Source organism: Drosophila erecta, unplaced genomic scaffold, assembly GCF_003286155.1.
Source record: "Drosophila erecta strain 14021-0224.00,06,07 unplaced genomic scaffold, DereRS2 tig00000000-arrow-pilon, whole genome shotgun sequence".
In the NCBI taxonomy this organism is placed as follows: Eukaryota; Metazoa; Arthropoda; class Insecta; order Diptera; family Drosophilidae; genus Drosophila; species Drosophila erecta.
In genome coordinates, this window is record NW_020825194.1 from 17,661,756 (window position 1) to 17,674,472 (window position 12,717).

General features: G+C 45.8%; 2 protein-coding genes across 2 annotated transcripts; both read left to right on the forward strand.

Moving 5' to 3' along the window:
- Nucleotides 1-6,866: 6,866 nt before the first annotated feature.
- Nucleotides 6,867-7,753, forward strand: LOC26525991. The gene is made up of 2 exons (XM_015154950.2): nt 6,867-7,050; nt 7,147-7,753. The coding sequence occupies exons 1-2, from the start codon at nt 6,904-6,906 to the stop codon at nt 7,651-7,653; spliced, it is 654 nt and encodes a 217-aa protein (XP_015010436.1). The 5' UTR covers nt 6,867-6,903; the 3' UTR covers nt 7,654-7,753.
- Nucleotides 7,754-8,016: 263 nt separating this feature from the next.
- On the forward strand, nt 8,017-8,974 carry LOC6553128 (major allergen Equ c 1). The gene is made up of 2 exons (XM_001980037.3): nt 8,017-8,266; nt 8,369-8,974. The coding sequence occupies exons 1-2, from the start codon at nt 8,105-8,107 to the stop codon at nt 8,876-8,878; spliced, it is 672 nt and encodes a 223-aa protein (XP_001980073.1). The 5' UTR covers nt 8,017-8,104; the 3' UTR covers nt 8,879-8,974.
- Nucleotides 8,975-12,717: the final 3,743 nt, after the last annotated feature.

Below are 12,717 nucleotides of genomic sequence, written 5' to 3' on the forward strand. Positions count from 1 at the left end.
GCAGGAGCTGGAGCAGGAGCAGGAGCAGGAGTCTCGACATCCAGAGCCACTCATTAAGCTGATTATATTGTTATCCTTTTTATGATACGTGCAATACGTGAGCGCATATGGCTGAGGCCCAGCCAGGACATCAGCGACATCAGCCACTCCGCCAACTGTCAATGTCACCAGACGCCATCCGCCATCCGGCATCCGCCATCCGGCATCTGCCATTTGCCTCCTGCCACCTTGGTCCCCCGTCGAGGGATCCTTTGTCCTTGCCTTTTTCCAGTTAATTTTTGCAAGTGTAATTATATGGGTGGTTCCATGAGGAGCTTACTTTTATGAACCGAGATGCAGACAACAGCAAATTTATATGATCTTCCTGCGTGGAAATTGTCAAACGAGATTCTGCAGGGAGCAGAATAATGTAAAGGTTTCGAACTTGATACTTGTGTACGATGGAAATGGCGGTAGAATATTTTCAGAAAAATATGTTAATTGTTTTGACTAGTAAACTAAACTATTAACTTTTGTTCAATAGACTGCTATTATTTTTGTAGTAAGATTATCAGAAAAGTCACCCCTTCCCTGGTTCGAGAAATCAGCAGTGAAGGCAATCCAAAATTAACCAAATCATTTTTACCAACAATAAATTCACAAAAATTATATGCAAATTGTGTTCGTACTGCATTGCTCAAAAGCAAGCTGAGTAAATTAATTTGGAAAACGAAATGGAAATACAAATGTAAGCAGACGCGGCTAAGAAATAAGAGCTCACATTGCGGAAAGGGGGAAATATAAATTTGTTGGGCAGACTTAGCCGGCGAATGCAAATGAAAGTGCTCACAAAACGGCGCTGGATTTATATATAAACAAATGTAATTCAAATATAAATTTAAGTGGCGGCTCTGCTCCCCTGACGAGTGGAATTGCAGTCGAGTGCCGCGGCAGAAGGACAGCATTGCGTATACGCCGCGTGCGCCGACAACGAGCCATGTAAACCAGAGTGCGACTGCCAATGGCAAAGGAGTTGAGGCGGGGGCAGACGGGGGAAGGAAGCTGGCGGAGAAACCAACAAAATTTCATAATCATAATCAAAATGGCATTAACAACAGCAACAAAGGCAATGCAAATACGAGCATAAAAACGACAACAGACGCGCCGGAACAAAGTGTAACCAAAAATGCCATAATGAAATGCGAAAAAAGGGGCCAAATAGTTGTTGCTGCTGTTGTCGCCATTGTTGTGCATAATGCAGTTTCAATTTCAATTGTTGTCGCCAGCCAGGACTTGTGCCAACATGGCTCCTTCGAGCCCCACATCACCATCACCATCACCATCACCATCATCATAATCATCATCATCGTCCTCATTGTACCCATAGTCGTCGCCATCAGGGCAGCCAAATTATGCTAATTAGATTAAAGCATAATTTCATGCAACTTGCAGTCACAGTCACAGCTCCACTCCAAGTTAAGTCCGCCTTGGTCCTTTGTGTCTGGCATCCTGGCTGTTGTTGTGGAGTACTTTTGCCAAAGGATGTGTCAATTTGTCCCCTGCCGATGGGGGATAATGTGATTATGGAACAGGAATAATGTTCAGCAGATAAAACGTATTTAATATTATAGTTTAGGGAAGTATAACCATATATAATGTTATCATTACATCATTCAACTTTGCGTAACTTCACCCTTTCCTTCGCCTCCGAGTGGCAAGACAGTTCCAATTTCAAATTGATTTGCGCATCCCATTTTCTCGCCACACTAAAGTTTATTTCGCTAAAGTTCTGCTAATGTGTCAGTGGAAAACAAATGATTGCAGACGAAAACTAAGGGATAAGTTGGGAAATGCTGCGAGCTTCCATAATGCCATCAGAGGTCAACACTTGATAAATAGTTGCAGCTCGGCGAATCCTTGGCGATTCATAAGCGAACGCAAAGCGGAAACGGATACGGATACGGATGCGGATGCGGATGCGGAAACGCAAGCGAAAGCAATAATAAACTTAGCAATCAACTGTCAGTGCGTAATGGAAACTTGCTTCCCGGCTGCAGTTTTTCGACTGCGCCACTCCCTGGGAAAATGCAGTCGAGGAAGACAAATGATTAGCCGGGACTCACGTGCTCCGTACCCACGACGGAGAACCGGATCTGGAACTGGGTTATGTTCGGGCCAGCGCGTGATCTTTGGCATATGTCGGCGTGCACCGATATGTATCTATGGCTCTGGGTAAGTGGGCCGTAGGGCCCGTCAGCCAGGTAAAAACAGGAAACAACTTTTGACCATTTTTCAAATTTCACCAGTGCCCACCCCCCACCCCGCTGCATGCGCTGGATTTCGGTGAGCAATTTCAATATGCTCGGCACGTTTCCGCATGGCAGAAGCAGCAGGAGCAGCAGGAGCAGTTGCTGTTTACGGCCAGCTCCATCTCCGTCTCCATCTTGTGCCCGGCCACGCCCATTGGCCGGGCCAGGTCGTAAAGTGCCCGCCACGGTATTTACTCAGGGCCCTGGAGTTGAGTAATGATGACCATGATGCAGCAGCAGCAGCAGCAGCAGCAGCAGCAAAGGATCGAGGTGAGCGGGGCCAGGAGGACGCAATATGCTCGGGGCTGACGCTTATGCAAATATGAACAACACATGCCGGAGATGCCTTCAACTCGGAACAAGGCTCCCATTCAAATGGCTCCTCTGAAAATCATGTCCTGGCAGCGGGTCAGGCGCGGATTACCTGATGCACTTTCCAAGGCTAGTTCGAATTTTTCGAACCAAAAAGTAGGCATTTAGATGAAAATTGGAAGGACTCTTTTCGGCCGCCACCAGCTCTCCCATGGAATCCAATTAGATTAATGCAAGGCAATATAAACAATTATGACTCCCATGATTGTTTTTCAATGGATGACGACACGCGGCCTGTCTCCTGGCTATCAGCCTGCCTCCCTTGCCACCTTGCCCACCCCTCGATCATAAATCAGCAATGTTGTGTGTCCAAATATGAATTTAATTAAAGGTCCCTTTATGACAACAAGCGGCGGCTGGGTCGTGTGCTCGGGTCCACTTTAAAATATTACCAATATTGTCAGCTCTTTTCGGTGCGACCTCCGGCTCCTTCCGCTTTCCCATGCATTAGGCTTATTAGAAGGACACGCGTTCGCGTTCGCGTTTGCCGGGGGCAAGTGGGGCAATGTGCAGCGCATGCAACTTTTGGTTGTCAAGGTTGGTTGCCGCCTGACACCGTAGGATGGCCCGTCGGCCAGCACCCTAGCCACCCCAGGACTCGCTTTATTTGCCGCAAACAGTTCACGCATCAAAGGACCTGCAACGCATCCTTCGCAAGGCGGTTGCCACGAGTGACTCCCGAGTCGTTGAGTGAAGGTACACAAGGGAAAATAAGGTTAATTTATTTAATTTCATTAAATATGGGTCAGATCAAAGGGATTCGAGCTCATTTTGTAGGCGGCTCGACCCTTGATAATAAACGTTAAGCAGAATGATGGGTATTCCAAGTAACAGTGAAATTTTTGCCTGTGTATCATCTAGTTGGTCTAGATGGTCCAGACCAGTCTGGTCCAGCTTCTTTTGATGATGTGTTTCCTTGGGCCATAATGCCGTCACAGTTCCAGTTGATGCATGCAAATCCCGATTTTGCACAGGACACGCGTCACTAGGCATCAGCCCTCCTCCATCCCTCCAGCGTTTATATCCTTTGGGCGTCACGTGCTTCAGCGACAATATGGCAACAAACGTTTGATTGTCAGGGTTACCCATATGCGTGGTGGATTTCCCTTTTACGCATCCATTGCGGCCGGAACTTTCCCGGAATTTATTGACGGGGAGTGCAGACTAGGCAGAAGGTGTGTTGCTATTAGATTCAAATCCGATTTGGCAGATACAATCGAACTTCAACAGATCGAATCACAATTTCAGTTGCGTAGCTTTAATAACACAAATTTTCGAATGGTTATAAATGTGTAATCCATTGCCAGCTAAAAATGGAAATGGAAAGTAGTAGGTATTTCTCTACCTTATTCCAAAAACCTAAAACACGATTGCCCTGACATTCAAGACGATGACAACTCCGTTTGGCCGCACCTTCGCATTGATGGCTGCCAACTGTGGACAACAAGCACTCGTCCTTTGTTTATGCAATGCCTGAAAACGCTTACAAATTATAAATCAAAAGTGACTTTTAATTAAAAGTTCAAGCCTCTGTGGCAACCGACGGATGGGGGATGTGGTTGCTGGGAAAGCCCGGCTAAGATGCTGACGCCAAGTGTCGTTCGTCCGCCGGCTTAATTTTGTTTTGCCAGCGCACCCTCATAAATCACAAAAGGAGCAAAAGTCGGGGAACGAGGGTTGATGTTCCGGACGCAGACTGCCAGTATATTAATTGAAGGTGCAAATGCGACGTACTCGCACCCTCGAGGACCAGGAGAAACAGACAGCTACTGAGAAAGGAAAACAATAAAGGATGAGCATGAGGACGAGGATGAGGACTACGAATGCAAAATACGCAACAGTTTCATTTAAGTTGGAGTTTTTCATGTTCGCCCAGGGAATCGCCGTCGCCACAAAGGAGCTGGAGCGGAAGTCTCGATTGCAGTCGCCGGAACATAAAACCCACTTGGCCACATTTTCACCCCTCTGGCAGGGTTGTTTTCCCCCGATTTCCAAGGACTCGCCGTTGTCTTGGTGGTGGTGTCAAGTTCTTTTTGCGCCGTCAACTTGAATTATCATAAGTAATAATCATAGCCCAAATATCCGGAGAAGCTGGGACAAGGTGCACCGAGGGTATGGGGTCGGTTGTTTTGTTTTTCCTGGGCGGGCACGGGGTTTTCCTCATTGGGGAGTTTTTTTTACCAAGACGCTCAGTTAATTGCGCGACCCTCGGGTCTTTATTGGCATTGCAGGCCAATCTGGGGCGTCTCGTTTGCCACTGGGCTTATTCGATAATTAACCGGGAGTTCCCAGTAGTATCTGCATAGCTACAATGCAGGAGCGATCTCTGTCCAACATGCTCGTCGCCATCGGTCGTCCAAGGGCGACAAGTGTTAGTGCCCAAATCGGACCACGCCCACATGGCCGCCCAAGTGGGTGGCAGTGGAGTGTAGGTATTCTGGGAAAAGGGAGTTGAGCACTTGGGCAGGGTTGCCAAAGCCAAACACCACAGCAATTGAATGCCAGTCACAAAAATGCAATCACAGTTTGACACAATTTCACCGAGGCGCCACTTCAACACGTTGCAGCTGCAATATCCTTGCAGTTACAAGAGCCAGCCCACTCACACACGCACACACTCGCACACACTCGCACACACACGCACACACTCGCAACTCTGCAAACAACACAATGACAACTCTTTAACGCAGTTAACTTGGCAGCGCTGCAGCGACAATCGATGTGATGCCGATGCAGAGTTACCCATTTGCAAGTACTCTACAGGGTATCGCGAGTATCTCATCGTAACAGGCCTTATCGGAGGAACTTCAGTGCGTAATCGTACTATATAACACTTGATGGTAACGCTATCTAAGGTGCATATAAGTGTCAACATTGAAACCAATAAATAATGTTTGAATATAACGACCTAAATGATCTTGACCGTCCCTTCCTCGTTTAATAGCTTGAACTCTGACCCAAATAAGTCATACGAACATCACACTGCATCCAATCCAACTAATCCAATCCAAACTAATACTATTAAGTTATAAGCCTATTTTAACGTTCGCAGCATATTATCAATGAATCACACCAGTTTTACGAGGCTTGAGTTGTTATCAGCCCAACTATTTTGATTAGAAAGTTCAGAGCGGATTGAATCTTATCGAACCAGAAAACATACAATTTACCGCCTGACCTATAGAAACAGGTGATTTATCTTAGCAATCAAGATTATGACAGTAATAAATTTCAATTAAATAAACCGTTTAGACACTATAAGCTCTAATAATATAATTTATAAGCCCAAGAAGTTGTCTACATTTTGCTTGATAAATCTGTAAGATTTATAAATCTTGTACTTTTGGACTGCTTTCTGCCTAGGGCTTCAGCTATCCGAGGGTATCGGGAGATTCCGTACCGCAGGATTACCTTGCACTCCTTGGATGAGCGTGCTCGAGTGCATTTACTCACACACACAGTGGCACAAACACAAACACAAACACAAACAGATGCCGTTGCCATTTTTGTCTTTTTGTTGTTGTTTGATTGCGTTTTTATCTTCGTCAGTTCAGCAACGCCAGGATGTGGGGAAAAAGGACGAGTTGCAAGGACGAGTTGCAGAGGCAGTGCAACTGCAGCATGGAAGGGAACGGAAGGGGAAAGGGGGTTGCAGCGATATTTTACTGCGACAACATTTCATCGCAAACATTGTGCAATTTCACTTTAAGCGCCAATCGAATTTCACGTGATTTCTACAAGCAGTTCGCCCGACTTTTGACTTCTCTACGGTGTCCGCAAAGCGCATTGTGTCCCACTTTTTGCAATGAGACACATTGAATACGCTTGCAAGATTATAATTTGTTTCTGTTACTGCTGTTACAGCAAATGCTTACTTATAGATCATGTAATCATGTTGAGGTGTAAATTTGTTTACTCTGCAATGCGAACATTTCGAAGTCATAAAGCAAATAGTCAAAGTTACCAATCCCACTAGGTCATAGTGAGGAATCTAAAAATCTATGGGTGCGACTCGCTTTTTGCTATGACATGGGCTATGGGCGAATGACATGGAGTTCAAAGAAATGCGTTGGCTCATAAATGTTTATTTATCACCTAATGCTAATAAATATTTACTAGCTTACCAGCAATTATTTTATATTTATTTAATGATAAGCCACAGCATTTCGCAAGAGAATAAAAGGAGTGAGAAGAATTGAGTTCGCGTCTAGTTGCTGAAGTTAAGCGGAGCACACTGTTCGAAATGGAGGATCACATGTTTATCCGATCGCTTTTACTCGCTATTTGTATCTGCGGAATTGAAGCAAATATATTGCCCAGGCTGCCGGAGAACATACAGGATTTTAAATGTGAGGAAGACGATATTGGATTTAAGTTCAACTTAACAGACGTAAGAAAAGTCCAACGTTTAACGTTGTAACGTTATACTAGGCGATAATTATTTATATGACTCAAATCTGATGATTGATCTGATCTGATTTCTAAGTTCGCCGGCGACTGGTACGAGACTCTCCAAATACCATATGTTCCGGGAGTGGAGTGCCTGAATGTGTCGATTCCCTCGGAAGCCAAGGGCAATATTCTCACGTTGGACTTGCGCTACGTCACCATACTCAATAACAATTGGACCGTCAGCAGGGAAGCCGTGAGCTTTCCCTGGAACAACTCCACCCAGTTCGGCATCTTCCATCCCGATGGCAGTGAGGTCTCATACAAGCTGGTGACCACCGACTACGTTTCCATAGCCGTTCTCTGTGGCTACGGGAGCAACTCCGTGATCCCCATCTTCAAGCTCTTCACTCGAGATCGCGAGGTCAGCGCGGAGATCGTCGAGCTGATCAACACCCAGGCCGAGGAAAATGGTTATAGCTCCCTGATCTATTGGGAAAAGCAATCCCTTGAGGAGTGCAGGGAACCCAGTGGCCAAGCACCTTTGGCAGCTCTAGTGGGTCTAACCTTACTTTGTGGCTTATCTATTTGGGCTAGCAACTAGAATGAAAACCAGAGGGCGCGCTGTAGTCGTGTTTCCCGACTATCAGATACCCGTTACGCACCTAGTAGAAATTTCAGTATTGCTTTTCCATATCGATAGAAACTGGGAGAAATAATAATAAAATATTGTATAATATGTAGTTGTATATACATAATACATGTAACTTGTATTGTATAATATTGTATAAATTGTAGCTGAGTAACGGGTATCTGATAGTCGAGGAGTTCGACTGCAACGTTCGCACTTATCAACTATCGTTATTGTTAGTACGAGCTTATAGAATATGTGCACGTTTTAATGTAGATAAGCCCTATCGGTAACAGTGAGTCATCGCATAAGTTTTCATTAATAAATCGGCACCACTGATAAGCACATCACTGGAGAACTGAAAGCTTGGGCGGCACGGCAAGGCGTTTAGTTGTCTGGAAATCGGCACCGCGAACGGATCGAAATGGAGGTTCAAACATACAAGTATATGTGGATAATTGCATTGGTCCTCTGCAGCTGTGGAATTCCATTGGAGGTCGAAGCGGTCCAGACGAGAATGCCCGTTTTGCCAAAGTACCTAAACTGCCGGAATGAGAGCATTGCGTTTAACTTTAACCTGACGCGAGTGAGTAAAACCAGTACAAGTTTGGTACATTGCCTGGGAACTACTATTTTTCCAGGGGTACTTTGACTTTAAATATATTTATTCAAATAACCCACCACTTAGCTGTCAGGTTACTGGTACGAGGCGGCTAGAGTGCCCAATGTCCAGGTACTGGAATGCCTGAATGTCTCTGTGCCCGCTGAGATCGAGGAGGGCAGTCTCTCGCTGGACTTGAACTTCATCAGCACTGTGAACAATAGGTGGCAGTTCACCGAGGAGTCCGTCGCGTTCCCCTGGGACGACTCCACCCAATCCGGCATCTTCAAGCTCCAGTACGATACAATCACAGTGACCTACAAGCTGATGCTGACGGACTACGAAAACTTTGCCTTTCTCTGCGGATACGGAAGCATTTCGCCCGTTCCGCTGTTCAAGCTCTTCACCCGGAATCGGGAGGTCGACCAGGCGGTGATCGACAAGGCGGAGAAGTTCGCTGAGGAGAACGGCATGGGCGGCCAGATCGCGTGGGAGAAGCAATCGCCGGGTGAATGCAATGGTTCCGGCGGACTAGCTTCTATGGAAACTCTAGTGGCTACCATGGCAGTGCTCTGGGGCTTAAGCTTGCGAAGCTAAATTTTTGCTTCGAAATTACTATTTGCAAAGTGAATATTTCATTTTTCGCTACCACTATCAGAACAACTTCCTATCAATGTTTTCATTTTGTTTGCACGCAATGTGTTTTATTTGGGGTCATTAAAATGTGATTGTCGGGAACGGCTATTATTCTGGTCATTGCAAGCTAATGAGTAAGCTAATGTGATAATTAAAAACGTACTTGTAATTTAAAATATTGTTGAGTATTGAGGGAAAGCTATTTTACTCTTATCACTTCCCTCTAGCTTCTGGCTTTTGCTTTTCATTCTCTTAGATGTTTTCGAGTCCTCTCTTTGACCTGATGAGCGATTTGTATTCCGATTAAATCATGCCAATGCATCTGTGGGATACATGGGGAGTGAATTTATACTTCTATGCACTTTCCGATGGAAAGTGTGCATCGGGCGCCTTTGCCCCAGTAAGCTCATACGAGTTGCAATTACGAAGCCCGAAATTCAAAGAGAAAATGCCGAAAAATATGAACTGAACTGAACTGGAGCTCAAAAATGCTGTTGCTTGCTCGATTTTCTTGGCAATTTTCATTTTCATAAACCCAATTCCCCCGGCGGAAAATAAAGTGAATGGAAAACGCCTTAAATCGAGATCGATCCATTGTTCGCATCACTGAGAGAACTAATACTCCATTCTGGTATTCATTTTAAGCATAATCATTTTAAACATGTACTAATAAGTCTAAAAAATAAGATAAGATTATAAATATTTATTAAGTTCAGAGTTCCATATGTTGAAGTAATATTGAGGATTTTTTCCCCTGTGCTGTTTGCCTTCCTATTGCCCCGTTCTTGGGTGAGCCAATGAAGTGAAAACCGTGGTCAAATGAGCCGGAGTGGGGAGTCCTGGAGAGCCATCGATAGCCGGGCACTTTCATTGATTTGATGCTTGATGCGTTTGCGTGCCGCTTGCGATGGTTGCATGCTCGACTTGAGCGCCACCCAAAGCCAGCTGAAATCGAGGAGCCGCAAAGCTGTTTACTTGCAGCTAACCAAGTGAAATTGAAAGCCCTCTTGGTCCCCGATAATTGTGTCCGGTCTGAGCACCCAATCCAATCCGCTCCTGCTCCTGCTCCTGCTCCTGGTCTAGTCGTTCGTCTGGGTAATGGGATGCGGAAGCTGAGATTGGGTGTACACATGTGTTCGTGCACCAGATGATTACTGGGTCCCACAATCGACGTAATCATGCGATGACGCTGCAAAAGTATCCGCAGACTCTCCAGATGCCCAGCCACGCCCACCAAACACAGTGGATGGAAGGCAGCAGAACTCGGGGAAAGCTGGCTAAAAACGAAAGTTAATGTGGCACATCGGTGGAAGGGTTAAACGGAGCCAACAAGTGAGCCCCAGCGTACGTGTTCCAATTAAATTTGACATTTGCTCTTAATAGATGTGCAACAAGGTTTCCATTTCGATTGAGCTACGCCCCGAAAGTGGGTTCATCAGTGAGCTTCTCCTTCCAGACTTCAATGGTTGAATAGTTTTCAAAGAGAAACCAGAAAAAGCGGCCTACTTTGGGGCTAGAAACGAGTAGAATTCCTAATAATGGCCCAGGCAATAAGTTAATGGGATTTTTTTGCTAGCTGTGGATAACAATATCTGTCATAATCAAGCGTTTTTAAAGATTTTCCCAACTCATTACGACTAACTCCTGACAGATTCACAATTTATGCTCTGCACGACGAACTGCTCAAAAATGCAACTATTCAAAGTGCAAGCACAAAAATCTGGCCAACTTTGCGCATACTGCACACAATCGGAACTGCGAGGGGAAAGGGATAGGGGGCCAGGATCCTCCAGCCTCCTCCGAGGAGGGGCCAAAAAAAACAAAGCCTGCTGCACAAACATGCGAAACTATTAAAAACATGTCTTTGTCCTTTGGCCCGGGGTGCATATAATGAAATTCCTAGCTGCTTTGTGCCCACGACGAAGCCACTTGGCGGGATGTCCCGATCCCTGATCTGTCCCCTACATATATCCCCCTGCTGGTTTTTTGCCGTATCAATCTAGGTGAAATATTAACAAGCGGGAGTCGGGTATAAAGTTGGCGGGACGGAAAGCTGAGGGACAGAAGGACGCCGGCAAGGCAGCTCATAAAAATTCCTTAGTTGACGACAAGAGCTGAGGACTGAGGACTGAGGAGGAGGACTCTGGAGGAGATTGGTGGGCCTAGGGGGCGGCGGAGAGCTGGCTTAAAGCGGACCAAACGGCGATGAAACAATAGACTCGAGTTAACTTAAATTGATTCCCAGACGTTCCCGGCGAAATGAAACCCAACTCAATCTCGGGCGGGCTTCGCCATTTTGTTGTGACTCCAGAGTCACTGGAACCCCATCCCAGCCCTTTTCCGTACTTCTTGCACCTTGATTGCAAGTTATTTGCAATTTTGTGCAAATTTAAAAGGAGCAAAAGGACGAAAATGAAGGGAAATGAAGGAAAATGAAGGGAAACCCAGCCAGACGGCCACCATCCACCCACCCACCTTCACCTTCAGCCAGTGACTTTGGCACTGCACTTGAAAATTTTTTAAGTGCGCGCGAAATTTTTCATGCAATTTGTGCCGGAAAAGCAGGAATACCCGCACCGAATAAAACTGGGACCGAGCTGGTGGGTTATTGTTGTGCCCAGGAGATTGGCAGACTCCTCCTCCGGCTGCTCAATTTGCTGGTTTATTTTTGCATTCGGGATATTAAAATTGACACTTCATTTGTGTCACTCCCGCGGCAGCGACGTTGAAGGGATTTTTTAAATGATTTTCAAGCGGCTGCATTGTTGTCGATTGCCGTTGATTGTGCAGCAATTTGCATTCAAGGATTCCAGCACTGCATTCAACATGGAGTCCTTGTTGTGGCTGGGGACTTGACTTAAGCTGTGTGGAGTGCTCCATTTGGCCAACATGGATGGCTAAGTCGGGCAGTGGATATGGGTCTTAATGGAAGGTATTATAGGTGGAAGGATTACTGACCATGTTGTGATATCCATCAACTTGGACTTCAGAAAATTGATAACTATCTCAGTTGTAGGTATCATCAAACAAAGTCTTGATGTTTTTCAGTCTGTGCCCAGCATGCTGCCTTTATTTACTCCAACACTCCTCCGCCTGGAGGAAAGGACCTGGCCCAGGAAGATTTCATTAAGTGCCGGCCGTAGAACTCCTGCCGCCGCCCCACATCCTCGAGTCCTGTGAAACGCAACAAAGGAGCTGCAACAATGCCCGACCAACGGCAAGGTTGCACTTGAAGTCATTCAGCTTCGTCCTGGCAGTGCAAACTTTTTAAGTGAATTTTTGATTAGATCTGGACGAAACTTTTTTGTCGCACCGCCCAGAAAGTCGGGATTGTAGGGCGTGGCAGGGCGTGGCAGGGAGTGGCAGGGAGTGGCAGGGGGGAAACGGTTATAGATATAGTTGTCTTTCCAACTTAAAGTCACCAGTTAGTTGCGCTCTTTTGTAATTTGCGCACAAGTATATTTATTTGTGCGAAAGGATAATAATAAAATATGCGCTCCAGATAGTGTTGCGCAGTATTGCCAACTTGTCCCTGCTCCTGGGTCCCCATCTCGTCCCTCCCGTCCTTCCCGTCCCTTTTCGTCCTCGACGGTCCGACGAAACTGTACCTACTGCAACTTTTCGCGAACAGTTCACAGTCTGTCTGACCCTCACCTGCACTTTGCCCCACTCCATGCCCATTGCATCGCTGAAGTTTTGCGCAAAAGTTAATAAAATTATTTGCCACAGACTTTGATAAATATGAAACAGGTCCTGGCAAATGGCGAATAAATACAGAAACGGCAAGCTGAAACAGAAAA

What these genes read in the sequence shown, in the direction of transcription:
- LOC26525991 (XM_015154950.2), top strand. Translation starts at nt 6,904, where the DNA reads ATGGAGGATCACATGTTTATCCGATCGCTTTTACTCGCTATTTGTATC. An exon ending in TTAAGTTCAACTTAACAGAC is followed by an intron (nt 7,051 to 7,146) that starts GTAAGAAAAGTC and finishes CTGATTTCTAAG; the next exon opens with TTCGCCGGCGACTGGTACGA.
- LOC6553128 (XM_001980037.3), top strand. Translation starts at nt 8,105, where the DNA reads ATGGAGGTTCAAACATACAAGTATATGTGGATAATTGCATTGGTCCTC. An exon ending in TTAACTTTAACCTGACGCGA is followed by an intron (nt 8,267 to 8,368) that starts GTGAGTAAAACC and finishes CCCACCACTTAG; the next exon opens with CTGTCAGGTTACTGGTACGA.